Source organism: Ambystoma mexicanum, chromosome 3q (assembly GCF_040938575.1).
Source record: "Ambystoma mexicanum isolate Mex_15411 chromosome 3q, UKY_AmexF1_1, whole genome shotgun sequence".
NCBI lineage: Eukaryota > Metazoa > Chordata > Amphibia > Caudata > Ambystomatidae > Ambystoma > Ambystoma mexicanum.
Window position 1 is genome coordinate 1,084,359,259 of NC_090926.1, and position 23,187 is coordinate 1,084,382,445.

At 43.9% G+C, this 23,187-nt stretch overlaps 1 protein-coding gene across 2 annotated transcripts in view; it reads left to right on the forward strand.

Moving 5' to 3' along the window:
* Positions 1-23,187, forward strand: part of LOC138583277 (zinc finger protein 530-like) — a 367,448-nt gene that overhangs the window by 124,663 nt on the left and 219,598 nt on the right. For both annotated transcript variants that reach the window (XM_069655375.1, XM_069655376.1), the window contains exons 3-5: positions 4,007-4,117; positions 7,846-7,944; positions 10,169-10,282. In XM_069655375.1, the coding sequence (XP_069511476.1) occupies positions 4,007-4,117; positions 7,846-7,944; positions 10,169-10,282 (324 nt within the window). The remainder of the gene's footprint in view (positions 1-4,006; positions 4,118-7,845; positions 7,945-10,168; positions 10,283-23,187) is intronic.

Genomic DNA, 23,187 nt, shown 5'->3' on the forward strand with positions numbered 1-23,187 from the left:
GTTGTTGAGCAATCAAGCATACTGAGAAGTGTCCGCCATCGAGAGATTTGGTGGTGGACTATTGGAAATGGGAGGCTCTACTTCCAGATGTTGGGCATTGTCGGGGGGGGGGACATCTTGCGTTTGCACTGATGGTGCATGTTAACAGTCATGATGGTTGCTGTCCCTAGAGTTTGCTGAAACATAATTTGCAGCAGGGATAGGCGGCAATGTCTCGCGTGTTGGTGAGAAGAAAGACGTGATTTAGTTAAGGCGTTGTTTATTGCGATTGATTTCTTCTAGAATGCTGGAGCGGATTTTCAGATGAGGAAAATCCGTCTCCGTGGGGTGGGGAGAGCCGTGGTTGCCATCATCTTGTTGTCTGTGATGGGTCGCGTACATGCAGAATTAACTGTGGCACTGCTGCGCAAATCATACATCGTTCCCCGCTTAGTGGCAAAACTTTACACTCACTGTCTTTTACCCATCGATCAGAGGTTGCAATCCTACGTGGCAGTAGACCAAGCGACATGGTGCAGTGCTCCTCTGCTGACTGCCCAACTCCCAACACCTAACATACTGCATGCACACCGCGCGTGCTCCGCGCTGGTGTGAAGTCTTTTTTAGTGCTGCACCGCCTCCAAAAATAAAAAGTGAAAGCAGACTCCAAACTCCTGCAAAAAGCCCAGCAGCTTCAGAAGTCTGTGTGAGTAATGTGAGGCACCTAACCCACTGCACACACACAGTGCATGCTCTGCGCCAGTGTGACATCTTTGTAGTGCTGCAGCGCCTCCAAAAATAAAAAGTGAAAGCAGACTCCAAACTCCTGAGAAAAGCCCAGCCGCTCCAGATGTGTGTGTGAGTAATCTGAGACACCTAACACACTGTTACACAACAAGGAACTGGCCCTTCTTAGACTAGAAACGGGTGTCTGACCTTCCAATCAAGGGCCAGTCAAGAGGTATGGAATGGGAACTATGAAAGAGGGGTGGAGGTGGAGAGAGCTGTTGAGTCCTGTGAATCAGGGCAGGTTTGGAAGGTGCACTGTGAAATAGGGCAGTGCGTGAGGGGCATGGTGAGGGAATGGAAGAATGAAGGGACACACAGAAAGAAAGGAAATGTAGCGGAAAGGTTGGATGTGCTCTATGTAAGGAAAGCACTGGGGACTAACCTCTTGATAGCACAGGGCTGAGCGGGTGCATTGGCCATCAGATAGGATGCTTGCCAGTTGTAATGTAAGTCCTCTAAAAAGAAAAATGCTGGTCCAACTTTTCATTCAAGGGCTTTGGATACGTTCAGATTTTGCGCGTCATGGCTAAAGCTCTAGGGTACTATGAGAAACTAGAGGGTGTCTCAACAGCTAGTCCCCGGGGATCCCTCTCTCAGGTGGCCAGGGCACGGCAATCGCCTTTGGATCCAGATTCCAGACCCTGGGAGTGGACCAGTGCGGGAGGATCACCTGGGTCAGGGGTCTTCGGGGAGTGGGGGTGAGGCAGCTGATGGTGAGACGCGGTATTCCCCCCTTTTTTGTGCATCCAACCCCTACTAGTTTTTAGGATCCAATGTCCCAACACCCTCCTGCCCCACCTTTCTGCACAAACACTAGGCCGAATAAGAGGGTGGTGGAGAGTAACAAGACTCACTCTTATACATCCTACTGGACATATCCCGCAAATCGGGTCAGGCAAAGTCAGGCACTTGACTACAAGTACATACGACTGATTTCAATTAGCTCTCCTCACCCGGTAAAAAGGCAGAACCTCGAGGCACACTCTGAGCAAGGTGGAACACCAGTACGAGCAGAAATTCCGGGGCAAAGCCGATCCTACTGGTGCAAAGCAACAGACCAAGGGATGAGAGCAGCGGGCTGAAAACCCCAAGAGTTCCCTACGGGAGGTCGTTGCCTCCACAAGGCCGCGAAAGACATGTGGAGAAGGACAGATCTCAATATCGAAGAATGCATTGTATTTCAAGGTCACCAGCGACGCTCCCGGGTGGACGGCAGAGTTGGGGAAGCGAGGCAAACCCTGTGGTACTAATCTTGACTTGTGAACTAGGAATTGAAAAAGCAAGAAGGAACCGCAAACAGCCAGTGAGTTGGCAAGCGACCCGAGAGACCGCTGTGTGGTAAGAAAGATTGAAGTTTGCAACAAAATGTTGCAAGTGAAGGCTGCACGCGTGTAGATGAGACACGAGGAAAAGCAGACCTGTGAATGAACTTTAAAGCAATAACAACTGGTGAACAGGAGTAGCCCACCCCAAAGTCTCCATGAAAAGTGCATTGTTTGTGGCGATAAAAGTAAATGAACTGTAAAGCGAAAGTGAATGACGTTAACCTCGAGAAAAGGGTAGAGGAAACAGTTGATCATTGAATTCTGAATCAAAGTGGTCATGCAGTAAAAGAATCCCTGCACATTCGAAAGTCTTCGACATCCGAAAAGCGGTTTGAGCCCGATTGAGGGAGGCCCGAAGTGTAAAAAACTTGTGTATGGAAGCCCCGGCAAGTGTTGTTGAACTATGCTGGGTCTGAGCCTGACAGAGGGGGACCGGTGTGAAGTTTTTGTTTGGTTATAAGGGGAAGACTGAAACAAGAGCCTTTAACGTGGAAGGCCAGGCAGACCTCGATCCACGTTCCAAACCGTTTCAGTGTTCAAAACAGAGCCAGAGTGTTTCATCCTGCCTATAGAGACTGCCTTATTCTGTGCTGTCTAAACGTGGGGAGGAGAGCTGATTCAGCCACATTTATTCTTTGTCGAACACTGATTTTCCTTTCATATACATATCTCCTTTACACGCTTTTTTGTTCAAGAAATAGGGCAGGCATTAGGTTTTGTTAGCATAGACCATTTTGATTTGACAAATACGACTAAGACTGTTTTGTTCATTATTTGATGGTTGAGACAACTCTCAGCCTAGTTATAGGGCAAAGTAGGAGTTTTTCAAACCCCACTAAGTTAATAACGTTTTTCCAATTGTATCTTTTGATCGGTGTCATACTTGTGATACTTTGCCTCCCCTACAGTACACATTTAACGAAAGTAGGATTGGCACTAAGTAAGACGAATGTTAGAAGGGGCACTGTGGGCACTGTGAGTCAGCAGATGTTTGGAAAGTGCAATACAAGAGAAAGGGGCAGCGGGGCACTTTCAGGTGAAGTGGAAGATTGTAGGTCACGCTGTGGGTAATGGAAGGGTCGTAGGGCTTAATGCAACTTTAGAATGAAATTAATAGCATGGCAGGTTTGTGTAGCCAGGATCATTTGATAACATTATCCTCTTAGCCACCCACTTAAACTCGGGCCCAGACTCCTGCATGTCCAGTTTCCCATGGGTTGCCTCCGGGCTCCCCCAGCAATTAAGGGTCTGTATCTGCAACCCTAAAGTCCCTTGTCTCTCTGCTCTTATGAGCTACCCACCGGCAGCACTTATTGAGTTACCTGCACTTCTCCCCTCCCCCCGGCACTTCTCCCCTCCCTTCCTGGCACTTCTCCCCTTCCTCCTCCCTGCACTTGTGCGATCTGATTTACACAAGGTCTAGTAAGATCGTTGTTTTGTCATCCTTCTGTTGCCCCCTCCTTGCCTTGTCACGCCTAGGAACACTTGTGTACAGGCGTGTTATAAATGACTTATCATATCATTGGTGCTGTCCATAAGAGCTATAACATTTGTCATGCACTGGCCATTTCATAAATATTCCCACCTGTGTTTCTTTTCAGTATTCCAATACCATGGCAGCAAATCAGCTTTCACATTTCTTTACTGGCCTTGCCAATCATTCTATTTCTGCAAGTGCTGTAGGTTTTTGGAGGCTAACAAAGTCAACCAAAGTCTAACTATATTAGTCATAGAATCCACCATGGAACTCTATGCAAAAGAAGGAGAAGTACTTAGAAGTTGTGCAAGGGAATACGAACCGCACCATGAAACACCTGGTTTTATCAGTCATTTTCAGGTTGTTCTGCATTTAACCTTAATGGTTTGTAATTTTTCAATAATGCGTATTAAGATTGTTTTTCGTTTAATACTAGGTCCCCTGATTGCCGCTTCTGTCTTTTCGTTAAAACCTAAAGAGAGTGAAGACCTGTGCTCAGTGGACTTCCAGGACATAGAGATGACGGGCACTATGATGGCCTCCTCAAGTGAGTAGGAAAGTGGAAAGTGATCTTGTTGACATCAAACATAACCCATTATTTTCTGCAGTTCATACTATTGTAAATGCATACATTTTGGCACCTGCCAGATCTTGACGGTGGCACCACGATGCATGTTTTTTTTTGTGATCACCCTTGCGTATTCCTACATGGGCAGCTTTTGTGCCATCTCTTATCCCTACTCCTATGTGTACAGTCCACCTTCTGCTGTCACCTCTGCAGGGTACACTTATCTGACAGTTCCTGCTCTGACATGAGCCCTCTTTTTCTGCCCTGGATTGAAAGTCCCCATGCTGCAATGTAATCACACCACCTCCACCCACACAGGTTAATTCTTTAGTAATACGAACAGGCATAGTTGTCGGGTTAATAAATCACAGCAATTTTTAAGCCCTCAAATGTTCTTTAAAACACTTTAATGTATTCACTGGTTGTACTAGTGACAACACGAGCAATCTGACCAACAGCAATGAGGCTGAGTTATGCCAGTTATTCTACCAGAATGGCCGGAGAACTGTAACAGCTCTGTTGATATTCCTGTATTTGTTACAACAGGCATTTGGTCATCTGAACAATGGAAAGCCATCTGCTGTGACAAAATAATTCTCTTTTTATTTTTCCATTTTTAGTTTGCATGCCACAGTGCAGATGGAGTGGTGTACAAGGTACAAAGCTGGCCCAGTGGTATATGTTGTAAATATCACAAGTGAAAAGGGTCAAGTCTTGCCTAAATTTTGTCCCCATAGACTTGTTAAAATACCATAGTAGTCGAATCTGTTTCTTCAATAGTTGTTTTATATTCAAAGAGAGACCGGTTGGTCTGTTAGCACACACTTAAGATGGAACAAGTTATTTCTGGCTGGACATGAACAGTGTACATGTGGTTTGTAAACACTACATATTCGAGCAAGTGATTTTGAATTGGTTGATACAAAGAGACATTGAATGTATACCACCTACTGTTATAAGAAACAGAGGTTAACACAATTTAAACAGTATCTAAACCGAAGCATAGAACAACAAATGTGACAATAAATAAAATAGTGTGGATACATGACACACAAAATCAAGAGGTCTACTCAGGTGTGTTTCGGCCCTAGTGGGCTACTGAATTAGCCTGTCTTGTGCGGGCCTTTATCAGGACAACAATGGAGTGTGGAGAGAGCCAGTTCGGTGGGTGTGCTACCTACAGGGTGGGAGACAAGGAATAGTTTAGGTGTATTCTATTGGTCAGTTTGGCAAGACAATGTTCAATTATTGCCTAATTAGGATCTCTTAATGTCTAGGTGAGGAATTCTCTTACCGTGCTCTGGCAGGTGCTCTGCATGGTTTGGTTTTTTAATGATGGGGTGGAGTTCTAAATTTAGTTAGCGGAACTCCAGGATCGCCTTTATGTTATCTGTACTTGAAGGGCAATCTGTGGGAAAAGACTGGCGTCATTCCATGTCTAGTAGTGTCGTGAATCATATTAACATGGTGTGTTAAGGAACACCCACTCACTGGGTGAGCTTACCTGTGCTCATCACAGTCAGATGTTCATTCTGTAGTGGTGGCGTGTGAGTCCATGGCGGATTGTACAGCTTATAGTGGCTGTGCTGGTGGTAACGCCTGTCATTGTGGAAAAATACAATGGAGGAGAAGTCTGACTCACTGGTTGGTATTTTAGCTGGATGCAAGCATGCATAGTTGTTGAAGACATGCTGCAAAACAGATAATATGTGGCGCACTCTGCAGGAATGTTTGCATGAGTCTGCCACATATCGAGTCAAATTACGTATGTGATAATTGTAGATCAATAAAAATCAATACATGGTAAGAGGGGAAGAATTGTTTACCCCAAGTCGTTATTGATAACTGGAACACTGTGGTGTTGCAAGCACTCCGTGTGTTGCTGGAACGCTCTTGAGTCCGCAGCGTAATCCGTCTGGAGGATGTCTAAAAAAGACAATTCATAATCAGCTGGTGTGCAACAGTGGTTGTGTAGTGACCCTGATTGCGGTGGGCTAGCTAATCGCTTACCTGGTGACTGGGCGAAAAATGCAGAGGCCGCGCGGCAGTCTGTAGTCTGCAAACAAGAGTTGGTCGTCATGGCGACCACTCGTTTATATACTGGTCAGCCATTTTGAGGCACGTACCAGTTAATCAACACAAATCACTGTCTAGTGACTGAAGGGAGCCAATACAGGAGATGGCATCTAATTTAGGGTGTAATGTGCTAAATATGGCATCTGGATGATTAAAAAATACGTTTTTGATTTTACGGTGGTTTCCATGGTAACCGCTCGTGAAATTGAACGTAGGGTCTTCACTGGTGCCAAATTGAGGAGCAGAGACAAAAATACTAATTTGGATGGAAAAAGAAACGTACGGAGATTGAAAGGGCCTGGTTGAAGGGGCCCTGACCTGGTAAGGTCACACATACCTTACGTGTTGCATTGTGTGTCACATTAACCACCTTGGTGCTACCAGTGTTTGGCATCACGTGAACTAGTTCAATAGGGTGATGCTGGCATGAGGGAAAAACAAAAAGTTGTTTGAAATGCAGCCCCGTTGAACATGTCATGTTTGCTAGACATCACACATATGGCTATTCTGTGTATATGTTCCACAGCTGTTTGACCCCAAACTGTCTTTCGTACAGCAGCACAATGTGATTATGAAGAAATCCCATTTCCGACTCCACATTGTATGAAAACAACACTCTACTTTGAAAAGACCCAGAAAATCAGCATTACTATGTACCTCGTACCGCTACAAATTGGAATAGTGCAACAGTGTTTATTTGGTTCCATGTATTAAAATCGCAGCAAAAATGGCTGTGAATACAAAATATTGTGGCAAAAATTTCAGTGGTTTTGCCGCCACAATCATGTAATGGATGCGGAGGACCCTCGTGATCCCCCCTGGACCCGTAATACCATTTAAGGGGACCGAGGGAACCCCCGCAACACCCGCTCCCCTTAAATGGTATAATGGGGTACACCTTTACTGGGTCAAACCACTGAATTTTTCACGCAATTTTATTACCTGATACCGTTTATTATTTGGGATTAACTAGGAGATGCTAGATTAAGAGCTTTGAATTGGAACTTAATCCCAAAAGTCATCCAAAAGAATAAAAAATTGGACAGTTTTGAGATAAATCAGAAAAATGCCTCATCGCCAATGACCCCCTCCTACACTAATATATAACTCACCAACACAGTCTTGGGTCCTTGGAGTCTGATCCCCTGCCCTTACAATCACTTGTCCCACTCTACCTCATCCTTCCACGGACCCTGCTCCTCTTCATGCTCCCCCCAACTCCCATGGCCGGTCACACCCACATTCAATAATCCCAAGGCCTCTCTGGTCCTGATTGGTCCTAAGATTGCCCTCTTACTCTATTAAACTGTTTTTCTGCTCTAATTGCAAATCTTTCCCACATATTGTGATGATGTTGTGTTTTGATTGCATTTCATAAATGTACTTCTGAATACATGTACTACACTCCCCAGGCCCCCGTACCTCCATTGTAACATTTTGAAGCAACTGCGTTTGTAAAGAAGCATCTGCATTTGTAATAAGGTGCATTATAAAACAAACAAAAAACAAAAACTAAATGCGTAATAATGGTGCATGTGCACTATATAAAAACAATGTTAGAACATAACATATCTGTTAATATAAAACTGCATTTGAATGGATAAGTCATAGATTTTTACATTGTTTTACAGGCGAAATGACTGCCGAGTCGGATGTGTTATTCAGGGGAGACCAGTACCTGAAGGATGAAGATACAGATGAAGGGCACACCTATGACAGGCCTACCACTGGTCAGTAGAAATCTGTATGGGACGTTTGTCATTGGTGAGGACTGTTTTTAAACAAAAATGCCCTTGTCCAAGGGAAACAATCTTTGAGAAAACTACTTGTCCCACACTGTGGCCTAGAAAATGTAATATTACTCAGATACAACATACCTTGTTCTATCTGAGTCATAGTTAACAGACAGTAAGATGTTGTGATGCAGTGCCATCACGAAGTGGCTGAAAAGCAAGGTTTAAAGTCTGCCTTCCCTGTCAACGGTCAGGTGATCCAGTTAACAGCACCACCACCAGCTCAAATTAACCTGGGAGTAAAGAAGGCAGAGTCTCAGTGTTGCAGGGTCCCTGACTATTTCACAAATGATGTCAGAAGAGGGAAGGCCCCGGACTTGATTCAGATGTCAAAGTCATGAAAAAACCCATTGTAACTTAATCACATTAATTAAGACAGATCTCAAATTATGGGGCATAGAGGATGCTTTTGTAGGATTAAACACTGATGTGGATAAGCTCTAAAAATAATTTAAAAAATTATTAACATGGGAACCAGTGTAGTTGATAAAGATTATCAATAAAAAATGAGGTCTCTATTGTTTAATTTTGGGGGTCTCCCATTTGTAATCCGAAGTGGAAATAGAGTGGCTCAACTAATCTGTGAACAGATATGTTACACCACGGTTGATGAAGCCACAACTTTGGACACCATGAAAGTGGTTCCAAGTGTTTGGTTCCACAGATGGGAATATGGCCTTTCCAACATCCACCATGAAGCAGAAAGTACATTGGACCTGCAGGTACATCAGAATGATCAGAGCCACTCAACTCTTACGATTTAAAGACACCTTCAGTGATTTACCTTCCACCTTACGACAAATCACTGCAGATCAAACCATTCATCACCAAGCCCAGCACCAAAACCAACCCACGTTGAAGCTAGGAAGACAATCTCAATCCCAAGAGGAACCTTCTAAGCCTGTTCAAAGATGAATCCAGCACACGAGACACCCATCAGCATCATTCCTGCTATGAAACCTCTTGGTACATCTGCCTGACCCGAATGCACAAAGGGGCCAGTGAGCAACCACAGTCTAACTGCCTCCTCATCAAAACTTGCTCTATTTCTAAACGAGGCAAAGACATCTACAACCTGTTCATTGGGGGCTACACATATTTTCTCTTCATCACTGAAAGCTGGCCAATTTATGTGCAGTATTTCACAATCCACCAACCATGCTGGGAAGAGGGCAGGAGGAACCACACTCGTACAGAGACGTCCCCGACACTCGTCTATAAAATGTACATCTTCGGACACCATCCCAGACAGCTAATCTCTTCTGTCACATTGCACATGCCAACACTCCGTTTTCTCATCGGACCTAAGCAAAATACTGCAACCAAAACCCTCTCAGCATACCTGTAAATCCTCCAACGCAAGGAACAAATAAAGGGATCCACTCAAGCAGACGGACACATTCTGTATGGAGTCTTCTGCAACAACAGTCTGACAAGTGTGGCCCTCCTTATTTCTCTGCCGAGGGGTGGACATCTCTCTATTCCGTTCACCATACTCACTCCGGCTGCAAGGGGCAACATTCCCTTATCAGACTGTTGAAGGGTATCAAGTTGCACATACTGCTTGCAGCCCGATAAGCCTCACAACCCCACTCTACCTTACTAAGCTACAATTCACCCGATATGAAGGCCCACACTCTCATGAATAATGTTCAACCATTTTATAATCTGGCTCTAAAACACTCCCAGCAAATGCAAGTTGCTAGATGTTATACTGAAAACCTCAGCAACCTCAAGAAAGAGAAAAGCATTGATCATGCTAAACAGTGCTGTGAGTATTATAATAGGAGGAAATGTTTGTGTTTGTCCATGAGGAACTGGCTTTCTTTTCTGTTTCTATTTCAAGAAAGGGGTCTAGTATGGTATGTGACAAATGCTGAACTAGATGTTATTGTGCTAAAAAATCCTACCTTTCTCTGTGCAGCCTTATTTTCTCAATATATTGCTGGCTGTGGGAGTCATAATATTTTTATATATATACATATTTTTGGTTTATAAATGTAGGTCTAACCACATTCTGGGAAAATGTAATGTAAAAGAATGAGAAATCATAATACACATGCGTGATATTCAGCCAAACATTATTGCTAAGCACCAAACGTTCATTTGCAGAAAAAACAATATTTTAATTGAAATGTATTTGCTTGTGTTTTTTCAATAGGGAAGCACAATAATAATTCTGGCAATAATCTGAAGATCAAAGAAGTAATGGAGTCTGGTGTCATTGATCAGCATGGAGAAGGAGGAGGAGATTTCAACGCTGGCCTCAACTTAGGTATTGGACTCATTCTAAGGCTTTTTGTATTTCGTTCCTTTGGGTACAGTGGAGTCCAATGTACCCCCCAAGTGCAGACATGGTTGGCTTTTGTGTGCAGATTATTTTCCATGTGCGCAACTGACTAATGAGATAAATCACTTTCTGAGCATTCGTAGTTAGTGGTACATCTCTGAAGAGAGGTTGGAAAGGAATTTCCCCTTTCCAACCACTGCACATGTTTACAAATCAGTGTGAAAGGTGCGTTTTTACAGCACGTTTTCAAAGATATGTCAAAAAACATGCCAGTGGAAGTTCACGTGTCTCTTTAATTAAGTAGTTCAAAGGTCAGGAGAGCATGCCTCACATAATTTGTGTAAGGATGACAACTGTATCCGAATAACCTTTTTTTTTTTTTATTGTGCCTATTAGTCAAAAGATTCGACTTTGTACACAAGCATAAAACAATCATCATACAAAATATTTCAATAAAAAAAACTAAAACACAGCAAGAGGCATAAACAAAAAAAAACAGAAAAGAGGAGAAAAACACAATCAAACAATCAACAGAAGTTAAGAAAAAAAGATAAGACTGGACATGCAAAATATTTCATCAACCAGATCATTAGCACTGCTACCACTTATGATGTGAGGAAGGATTCCTGCCCCTGACACAGCCTTTTCCAAAACAATTTTTAGTTTAGCATTTGGGGGTCATGAACAAATCTCTTGAACCTTTTCTGTCTAATCAGCCAAGTCCTTGGGCAATTTGATAACACATGGACCACAGTTTGTTTGACCCCCTCTTCACATAGATCACATATATTATTCGGAAAAGCAATAGGGTCTTTGATATGCATAATTTCCCTGATTAGAACCAATTTCAACTGAAATCTCAAGAACTCCGATCTAATCCTTGGGTTCACACCTTTTTGTAGATAAGCTGGAATATTTGCTCTATGCTTATCCAGCTCCGACCAGGAAGAAGATAATTTTAGCTCTCTCATCTTAGATAACGTCCTGACCCAATCCATTCTTGTTATTAGATCTTTAGCTTTAACCGGATTTTGGATCACAGTCTCCAAGGGCCAATCAGCTTGCTCCAATATTTTCCTACAATTATCAGAGAGAGTCATCAAAACAGATTATTATTACATTTCATTTGCACAGATAACTCTTCATAGAGTGACTTATTGGATGGCTCCAAAATAAGCCTAAATTGACTAAGCCATTTCCACTCAACTGTTGTCACTAACGAACCTAGGCCTAGCTCATAACGAACACTTATAATGGGAATTGAGGAGGGGAGAACCAATAAATCCTTCTGCAATTTGCCTTCCATTCTATCCCAGTTGACATTGAAAGACTGTATATGAGATTCTCGGCCATACGTTACACTGGGCACCACCTTTTCCACATAGTACTTTATTAACGGCAGCATTGAGAACCTGCAATGTTTAGAGTAGATTCTCTTCATATGCGCACCCAATTTTTTGAGCCATGCCTACAAAGTGCATCTGGGTAGAGAAGGCTACAATCTTGGAGCCCAAATACGTTACTTCCTTTACATCCGAGATTGCTATATTATTCAATGTCCATATATATGGTTTACTTCGTTTTAGCGGATATTTAAAACTCAAAATAAACGATTTATTTGGATTAATTGACAGATCATTCAAGACTGCATAGTCTGCAAGAGCACTTAGTAGTCTCTGCAAGCCGACCTGAGAGTGGTCCATAACCACAATATCATCGGCATAGGCCAGCCACTTAACTTTTCTGCCTCTTATTTATGGGGCCACCAAACCCTTTCCTACCAACCACTCACTCAGATCTGCCATAAACAGAATAAAAAGAAAGGGAGCCTATAAACACCCTTGACGGACTCCCTTTTCTGAGGAAATTGGTCTAGAAAGTAACTCCGATTTTCCCAGCCTTCTTCTTAACATTGTGCCTTGATGAAGATGAATCAGAATATTTAGAAGGTTGTCTGGGAGACCCCATTTTTTTAATTTACTTCACAGTTTATTCCTGTTTATTGTATCAAATGCATGTGAAAGATCTACAAACGCCCAAAAGAGAGGGGATCCATATTTTACGTGCGTCGTAGCAATCATACATCCCAAAGTCAGGAGATTTAAGATTGTAGAAATTCATTTACTAAAACCTGTCTGTTCCTTTGGCAGAATGTCCCTTTGAATGGCCCAGGCCTCCAATTTCTCCAGGAACAGACTACAAACGATCTTACCATCAGCGTCTAGCAAAGAGATGGGACGATAGCTGTCCGCCAAGAGGCGGTCCCTCTTTTTATATAAGGGAATAATAATTGCATTCTTCCAGGAATCTGGAAACTTTTGTGATGCTAATATATTTTCAAACAGGCTTTTTAGGATAACGGCCCAGATTGTAGGATTCCCTTTCAAGATGGAATTAGAAAGGCCGTTAGGCCAAGGGGCTCTGGAACTAGAGGATTTCTTTATTAGATGTACTATGTCGCTCACTGAAACCTCCATCCACCAGCTGGCAGTAGTTACACCATTCTGGTCTATAGAGCTGGCCTGGGCATAGAGCCTCATGAAATATTCCACCCACACCTTTTCATCTATACACAAAATGTGTGCAGAGTCTGACTTGGTATGAACCAAGTTGGCAATGTTCCGAAAATTCCTCGAATTACTCATTAGTACAGCTTTTAGCATTTCTTCCCCATCTCTGTGGGAGAGCAAAAACCTGTGAGATCTAACCCAGTTTTTATAAACATTTGTTACTTGCTTCAGAGCTACACTACAGCTTTTGGGGTCCTTTATCTGTTTCTTAAGTCTATATTTCTCTCTTCTCATCTGTTTTTTCTTCTCAAAGATTTCTTTGTCAAAAAAGTGCTTATGATTTTTGAGAGGGACAGCTTTACCAATTATTGGTTTATTCAGTCCCCATAGAAAGTTGATATAAGTGTCTGGTTGACAGTATTCCTTTAACTTTTCCTTACTGAGATCCTCCACTGCCCCTTCTAGCTTTTGACTCAGAATAAGACCCCCTCCTTAAACTTAATCAATCTGTTGCAAGCCGAATTGGCTTCTAACTGTTCATTATATACAGGCTAGTTTATGGCATTTCCCACGTTAAACATATAGACCAACATTACATGATCACTGTCCTTATTTTGTATCACATTCCATTTTAAGCATTTGTCAAACAAAAACGTAGTGAATTGTTGAGAAGGCCACCCCTCTGGGAACACCCAAGGACTTCCCTTCACATTATCGTTCAACATTAACATATCCCAATCATTCATAAAAGAAACTCAACTATAACCATTTTTGGTAATGTCCTTTACCTTATGAGGAAGCTCATATGAGATGATACACTGAGCATTAAAATCCCTTAGTATCATAAGTTCATCTGATGGATATTTCAACACAATTGACACTAAGAGGTCTGATAACCTTTGCAAAAGACGGGTAGGTCACAAATCAACGGGTTCCAATACACTACTATCAATACCCAGCGTACATTAATATTTTTGATCTCTAATCTTCATTCTCAATCCCAATAAACCTAGGATCGAATTAGATATCAGAGAGCAATCACAAAAGACAGTTTTCCTCCAAGCCACCAGCAGACCACCACTCAGGCGGCCTTGACCCCCTGCTAGTGGCACATTACTCAAAAGTAGAGAATCCCTCAATCCCAATTACATCGGTTAACCAGGTTTCTTGAAATGTTGTGAAAAATAAACAGTCTTTGGGAGTCCTTAGAGAAAGAGTTAAATCCTCTCATGTTCCATGAGAGACATCTTATTTCCGGTTTGGCTAGAGCTTCTGCTCTGGTAAACCGATTTTCTGAATTACTTGTGCTATGATTTCAGGCACGATTTCCCAGATGTTCGACGCCCCACTCTAAGTGGCTGTTCCAGCAGTCAACTTTTGTTGTGGAGTTTCCAAGTCTTTGAAAACCTTCTGTACCATCTTATTTGGGATAGATCTAGATATAGTGCAGCCTCTCTTCTGCCATTCTTCGCTCAACTCCACCATCGCCTCCATGGCTAATCTTGATTTCATTTGTAATTTGGCAAGTGAAGTATTTGGAAACTCTGGAAAACGAACACGGTCAATATCCCCAGAGGACAGGTACTTAAGCAGATTCATAGATTTCACTTATTTTAGAACTTCTTTTAGAATGGTAGAGCAATTTAAGGGGTTACCTTGCATACTAAAGTCCCTATTGCTTAGGAACACATTCATGTTAGAAGTATTGCTGGAGATCTTATTGTTGATCGACAACTGTATCAGAATAACTGGACCTCAGAATAGGATGATCAGAATTCCTGTGCCTCGGCTTACTATCCACAATACATTGCACTGTGAACAGAGTTGTGACAATACTTACTTGAAACCAGACTTACAGCTTAGAGGCATACCCACCATCCATGTTTTCTCCCTACCAACAGGACTATGTGACAAACATAAATGTGGAAACATTTACATACAAGAGTCTACTAACTGCCTCTACCCACAAAGTTCCACTGATATTTCTGAATCAGTAACCAGCCGAGCAGTGTAATAGTAAGGAACTCCAATAAAAATTACTGGCCGATTTCAAGAGGAATTTTAAGGGGAAAGAACATCTTTTCATAAGCATAAAGTATCCCTATTGTCAAAGCTAATCACTGTTTACCCCCTGAAAAATCATTTGATACAAAGTAGGGAGTAACATCTTATCAGAACCTTGCTTATAATCCTGACATAGGTGAAGTGACTGGGCACATAATAAAACCTATTGTTTTACCCATCCTTCCTCAACACAGCCTAGACAAAATTCAACAAGAGCCATACTGAGGTTTCCTAGGTAGCCCCTCTGAGAAACCTGATGGTATTCTCCCACCTACTCCCTTGGGATCTTCCAATCAGGTGGCCTGGGAAGGGCCATCGCTTTTGGATCCTGACTCTGCGGGTGGACAAGTGAGGGAGGATCACCTGAGTTGGAGGGTCATGAGGGATTAGGACATGGTATTCCCCCATTCCCAATAATCCCCCAACCCACGCTCCCTCAGCCTTCATGGGGTATTTTCAATCTCACTCCACCTCCCCCTACCCATTTCCAACAAATACTGAGACGAAGAGGAGGCAACTAAGAGCAGTAAAGATTACCCATAGAAACAACATGGGGAAAGTAAGGGAAACCTACTATAGAACCTACTATAGAAAGAACTTAAGTTTACCACTAATAGTGTCAGGCTGGGTCAGGCATTCAATAATGACCATTCACACCTGAGACCACTTGACTGTTTTTCGACTATAAAACGTGTTGTTTTTAACAAGGAAGAGAGCGAGCTGGGGATGCTGTCCGGACCAGAGAAGCCCAGGAGCAGAGAGCAGCAGGAGCCAAAGCCTGGAGGAGAATGGCGTGCCAAGACGCTGGCCCAGTGCTCGTGGAGGGCGGCAGCGTGGTTAGGGAGCCGTGCCTCCAAGGAGGTCAGAGGGAGACTGCCTAAATCATGTTGGCGGTGTTCGGTGGAGTGCTCGTTCCCTTGAGACAGTGTAATGTAAATAGTCTAGACCTGAATATCATGACTAGTTAGTATAATTTAGCTTTATTAAGTGAGAAAGCAAATATCAGATAACTGCTGTGGCTTGTGCTTTACTTATTCTTGAGAAGGTGGGAATTGTCGGTATATGATGCTAAAATACTTCTATGTGGCACCCAGAAGGAAGCTGAGCAAGCGCCCATGCACATTGGTGGGGTCCACTTCATAGCACAGAAGTCTCCATCCAATAGAACTTGTAGAGTGAAACATATATAGCGAGAACACCACTGGGCGTACTGCATCCTCTAGAATGTGTGGCTAGAGTGAAAACATTTATAAAGAGCTGTGATGAATCGGAGATGATTCCCCCAGAAAACCTTGCCTGGGACTCTTCTCATGTGGCCAGGGAAAGGCAGACTCTTCCTGATCCTGACCCTGGGGGTGGTGTTCTGTGGGAAGATTGCATGGGCGGCAGGTCAGGAGGAATTGGAAACCCCCTTTAATAACTTCCCCAGAGACCGTACCATCCTAATGACTTATTGCAAAATTGAAACTGTGGAAAAAGTTGATTTGAACATTGGGAACTCCAAGTCCCACAATGCCGAACGTACTGCGATGAAGAAGAGGGATGCAGAGTCACGACACTGCAAGTTGCAGCCTAATGGTGTTAATGACCCACACCTGAGGGAGATTGGGAGGAAGAAAAGGTCCCCTCCGGTGCAGGCCATAGAGAACAGTAGTGGGAGATGGAGTGATTGCAGTAACTCCACATTGCAGTTGCAGCTGAAGGAGAGAAGAGACGCCGGAGACACTGCAGTTTGTCAAATAGATGCTGGTTCTGAGAGGGTCTATACCATTAGAGACTTGATTGCAGAGGTTGCGCAGCGGGAAGTGTTATTTTTAAGATCTTTCCCCCTGAAGACCGTAGCTGAGAGGTCTTGAAGCGGGAAGCGGGAAATTTAGAAGCCTTCCCCACAATAAGGCTGGGTCTGGTGGCAGGCGAGCACTAGAGAGCCTTTTAAGTGAGGAACGCTCCTTCTGACCGACGTGGGCTGCAGATAACAGAGAAGCAGGTTGCTGTATCAAGAGGAGCAGAAGACCGGAGACAGTGAAAAGAGCGGATGCGCACGCAAACCCGGTAGTGCACTAGCACATTGTGACCATGCATCGCTCTGTGATCGCATGCTGGTCAGAGCTGGTTATTTTGAATTTAGAATTGATGTAAGGCAGGATAATCAGCATTTTGAATACCAAGCTGATATGAAGTGGAGAATGATGCAACATAAGTACTTGGCGAACAGGCCAGCAAAGTGTATTTGTGTTTTTGGAGGTTAAAATAATTGCCAACACGAGAGAGCAATATTACTAGAAGCCAATACAAACAATTATTAGCAAAGTCAAGATAGTGCAATTAAGAGGTTCATTGTTTATAGTCCCTATTGTCAAAGGGAGAAAGAAGCAATATGGGCAACTGACTTAAACAAGCATTGCCTAAGCCAAAGAAGACCAATAGTGAGAGAAATCCGTTATCAGCCATTATCAGCACTCGGTTAATGCAGAAGTAGGAAAACAAGAGTGTCACGAAAGATGCCCTTCAGGCAGAAGGTATTCAGGAGGAGAGGAGCATAACCTCCATTGCATGTGACAATCACGATTGTGGAACAAACCGCACCAATGTGTCTCATATTTTCCAAGAAGAAGTTGTCAGAACTGAAAAGTTGTGTGAAGTACAACTGTGCCACAGAAGTATTTATAGTAGTGTGATTAGTTTCATTAGTCCTGCCAGGCGAATACACCAGGGCAAGGGACCTTGTAGTGGTAGACCTATTAAAGTACTATGGTGGTGTTAAAACGTTGAAGAAGTGACAATGTCACCAAAGTACATTGTGAGTTGTTGTGGAATCATCCTGACAAATCAGTATTGCTGATGCAAGTTGTTTGTGAACTGTTGCTGAATCATCTTGGCGGTAGCCTTTTTATTGACACTGATGAACTGTGGAAGTGTACCTATTTTCTGAGCATTTGTTGTGTGAAACTCTATGCCACAAGTGGAGAGATAAAAGACTTGCTGAATATTTTTAACTGTTGGTCAAGTCCAAGTGAGAGACATACTGGAGCGAGATGAACTTTATTGGAACTTTGTTGCAAGACAGGATTTCCTTATTCTTTTGAACAATTGAAATCCTGTTTGAATCTGGGGAAGGGGACCTCACTCAGATTGCAAGGAGAAACAGTTACCAGGTTCTGAACACAACTGTTATTTCTGTTATATCTAAATTGACATATATCACTTTATTAAGTTGGTTGTATGTACAAGTGTGAGGGACAGAATACTTTTGTTCGAGTGTTTCCTTTAGTTTATTTTTTTAAAACATTTTTTATTTACTTGATTAAATTAGTTTGCAATTTTTACAAGATAAAAGGTTGAATAAAGTAGATGGCATATTCCAGTACAGTCTTCAATTAAGCAAGTCGAAAACAAGTGGAGTGAAAGAAAGAAACGCTGGTCGTTCCCTGGCAAGTTAAGGACTCTGGAACAACTACCCCTCGAGCTATACCCTCTGTGCCATGTCCCTTAATGGAGAGTATTGCTAACTCCAGTTACCTGGATTTGCCTCCGAATTCGGATCAGCGATATGGGCCAGACTTTGACTCTTCCTTTTCTTCAATAGGGTCCTCACCCATCTCAGTCCTAAAGGGGGGAGTTTGACATGCCATTTCTGAGGCAGGATGAAAGCTCACCTCCATGGGCTCAATCTCTGGGTGAAATCAACCAGGTTTTGTGTGTCCTTGTTTCACTCTGAGAGTCTCAAGGTGGACACTAAATCTAATTCAGTGTTGCTGGACTCGTTATTGTACAAATTTGATAACATCATAATGCATATCGAGCAAACAAATTCCTGTTCAATAAAGGCACGACTAACACTATCAATCCATTTACCCAGAAAGGGGTGGCTGCACAGCTCAATCAAAAAACGGGAACTCCAGCAATTAGTTGCCACGAACTCTGAATGTGGTTCTGCTCTGAATGTGGTTCTGCTAGCAGTGACTTAAACATGCCAATCTGCAGAGTCAGTGCCAGCGGCTGAAAGCATTCGTCTTGAAACGTTCCACTATTTCCTTGTTCATCTCTGAGTGGAACACCAAGTCCTTCCAGAGGGATTCATTACAACTCCATTTGGACACTTTGGGGGCGAGACCCAGCCACTGTATATCCATCATCACCACATCATGATCTGACCAAGGAACCGTAATGATCTCCGAGCCCTGCGCTTCTTCCCATGTGTCTCTAGAAATATAGAGATTATCTATTCTCTTGTAGGTCCTGTGTGGTGGGGAGTGCAACGTGTAACCCCATGTTCGTGGGTGGAGGTAGCGCCATATGTTTTACAGTCATACAGTCTCCCGTGAGTCCTGAAACTCGCGGTGCCTGGGGATTCCTGTGCCCTGTCCCCTATCCTTTGCCTGTCCATGTCCGGATCTGCCCATGTGTTAAAGTCACCCCTCGTGATCAGATGCCCTTAGCTTTCCACCAATATTTTCGCCATTGTGGCTTTCAGAAATCTTAACTGTCCCTGTTTAGGGGTAGAAACAGTGGCAAACGTGAACCTTACCTTTCTAATGTCCCGACTACCGCCTTTCTCAGGCGGCTGGAGACCCGGAAACTCCCAGCCGACCCGGCCACATGGGACCCTTTTTTGTCACCCTTGGAGTAGCTAGTTTCCTGGAGGAACACGACATCTAGTTCCGCTCTTCAAAATTCCCTTGCCACCATGGATCGTTTGGTGGGTGAGTTCAAACCTTTCATGTTCAGGGTGCCTATTCGTAGGTTCCCCCCAAGGCCTATTTTTGACTGGTGTCATCATGTTATCCCTATCCGGGGTTCGATTTTTTCCACCTGTGGGACCTTGGCGTATCAACATGGACCCTTCACAGAGACATCTCTTTAAAGCTGGGAGAGCCTGTACCTGGCCCATTTCTCTGTGCTTTTTCCAGAATTTGGAGTCTATCGCTGTTAAGCAGAGTTTGCAGGCAGTACCCTCTGGGACCACTACACACAACTATGACTACAGGTGTAAGCAAAACCAACCCTTGGTATAAGTCTGTACCACACAGTTTTTGGTAGCAAGCTGAGCGGCCAGGCTTATCTCAAGAGGGAATGTGAGCTGTAAGGTTGTTACACAGAGGTCTATAATCACAAGAATTCAGATAGACACTTATACTCAAGGTTTCTTGGTAAAACACTTCTTAATTTATTACACAGTCAGTTAGAAAACATTCACTAAAAGGAGGCAATCAATATCACGCAAAAATATACTACAGTACTTCACACTTCGGTTCTGTGACATTTAAACTACTTTGAAGTATGAGCAAAATTGCATTCAGAGCATTTGAAGTAGGAGCAAAAAGGCATAAGATAATAAAATGAATAGTACAGTTACTCTTAGACAGTGCAAATAATTTGAGTTCACCAGAGGAATTAATTCGATGCAATAAGTAGGCCAAAGTCAATTGACTAGAGTCTTGTATAGGTAAAAACCAGTTTTGGTAGTTAAACAGAAAAGTCTTTGCCACGGTTCTCAGAAGTAGTTCAGAGAAGAAAGGTTTGTATGTTGGGTCACAAACTGACTGGGCATGCAAGTTGCCAAGGTTTCACGCACTTTTGCAGTGAGAGGTAAGTTCTCTCGGTCGGGTTTTCCCAGTACCTTATTTTGAAGAAAAAGATGTAGCTGAAGTTTATGTTCTTGTAGATCTCGCTGTTCCTGAGCCTCATTCGTGGGGACAAGAGGGAGGACGTCGGGGGACTCCTGCACTGCACGGGGACTGGTCACAAAGCTGGCAAATCTTCGATTCTGGTAGCTGTCATCAAGCACACAAACTGGTGTCCTTCTCCCTGGTTATTCGGTTTCCTGCAGCACGCTGAGGAAAATGCATCCAGCTCTGAGAATGGTATCCAGGTGGCTTACGAGTTGATTGGTCCCACCAACTCAAAGGGAAAAGTCGTCCTTGAAGAGCTTCTCTGTCGAGATGAACTTGGCGATGCGGAGCTGCAGCAGGGCTTCACCGGGCAAACCAACGGTCGAGGTGTTGCAGCAGCTGTCCTCTTCCAGCTCGTCTTCGGTTCTTTCATTCCAGTGGTCGACTCTGCCTTGCAAACCAAGAGATTTGCTTTTTATCCAGTTTCCTCCCATTCATTCCAGCCTAGCTGCCACTCACCCAGCAGGGTGGCTGTCCTTGCCGGACAGTCAGCCAGCCAAACACACCAGAGTGCATTTGGGTCTCCTAGGAGACTAAGCACAGGGAGTTTCGGGCAACTCCCTCACTTCCTGCCTACCCCAGACACTCGGGCGCCAGAGTCTGTCTTCAGTCCTGAAGCCCCGCCAAAGGCGTAGAAACAAAGGGACCAAACCTGGTTTGGCGCTAAGAGACAAACTCTAGAAGGACCTTTTCAAAAAGAAATGGCGAAAAAAGGAGACCGGGACCTGTTTAAACAAAGGGGGCTCAGACGCCATCTTGAACAACATGGCTGCCGGGATTTTTAGCTACCAGTGTTTGCGGTCGGGTTAAATCATGGTAGTTTGTTGTAAAACCACTGCCACCAGCCATTTCAATAGAAAAGGGTAGCATCTGACTACTACATGAGTTTCTAGACATAGGGGATACTAGGCAACCCCTCCAGCACTCTATTGTAAGATTGGGTGGGCTGAGTATAGGAATTTGAATATACTAGTAAAGTCAATTTCACTTTACTTTCTTTGGGAAACAGTAGTTTATCCCAGACTAGGTGTTTAAATCTTGGGAGAGCCTAAAGGGCTTCCCTGTGTCACTGCACTGAGAGTGCTGTGTAACACACATGAAAAGATGATGCCTATGGAGTTGTTCTAAAACTCCATAATCAAAGAACACAAGAGTAAAACACACATTAAAATACATGAGAGAGTGGGAAAAAAGGGTCACAGTCTCTCCAGAAAAAAAAATCAATTCCTCATAATCCAGCAAAGTTGCTGGAGGTCTCCAAGGTGAAGGGAATTAGCACATTTATCAGAATTCTCCCTAACACTCGCCATAGTTGTGAAAGCAGACAAGATCAGATCTGGGGCCACCCGCTGCAGCACCAGCCCTGTGAATCCTCTCGATCTTGACCTCGTCAATGGAATCATTGTCGAAGATGAGTTTGGCGATGGCATATAAGGCACTTCGTATGTCTTTCTCAGTCTCCCCATCTTTGTCAGGGATCCCAAATAACCTGAGGTTATTCCGCCTCTCACGATTTTTGCGATCGTCCATCTTCATGATGATTTCCTCCTCCCTCCTTTCTACCTCCGTCAGATGCACCTCAATTTGGGTCTCCATCGTGTCCACAGAGAACTGGTTATGTTCCACCTCCTCCAGTCTTTCCTCCATCTTGTCAATTATGTGAGTGATTTTATCGACTCTCCCTCCAATGTCCGTCCTCATTCTTCTAATCTCGTCCAAGAGAGCCGTTGCGTCCTTTTTGGTGGCACCGGCTTTCTCTCCCATTATGGACCTGTTACCTCGACCGTGCGTTCCTCCCTTAGAAATCTGTGGGGTGTATTCAAAGGGTGCTAGTCTCGCCCTTGCGTCCATGTACCGCCGCCTCTCTCCTTGCCTGTAACGTCCAGTGCGTGGGGTGATCCTTCCACTGAAGCCTTCTGAGCCTTCTGAGGGAGAGCCGGTAGCTCCATGTCCGGGGCCCCAATGCACGGTTTCGGCTCCTACTTTAATACTTTGTGTGTCTCTGAGGGTTGAGGTCCATATGGTGGGCTGTTGAGAGTCCTTCAAACTTGATTGTGGTGCGACATTGCAGGCCCCACAGAGCCACTACCCCAGATCCGGGGATGTATTCTATCCTCTGTGTAAGCTCCTCTGGGCCTTCTGAAGCCGTGTTTGTGTCTGTTGTGGCGGGGCAGGCACATGCCCCTGTACCGCGCCTGGGGGGCCCACATCCCACCTCCTCTTCTGTCTGGGCAAATCACCCCCCTGTTGGGGCTCCTGAAATACGATGGCCCCTGGTGCATCACCTTTTCCAGGCTGTTGCCCCTGTTACCACTTCCCCCAGGGCGCAGAGAATGGCTTGGTTAACTTTGGTCAGGGGGGAGGAAACACGTCCCTGTGTGTTCCCAGGGGGCCCCCACCTCATCCCCTGCACCCATAGTACTGCTCTTCTGTCAGGCCCACCCACATATATGGCCTCCAGCTCCCCTCTGTCCTCGTAGAAGGCCCCTTTCACCTGTTTCAGGCTCAGTTAAAAGTTTGCAACATGAGCTGCTATTGTTTTACTTTTATTTTCTTTTTTTTTTACTTAGCTTATGCTTGACAATTTAAACCTTTCAGCTACATATATAAAAGAAAATCAATTCGTACTGCGAAGTCGTATGTT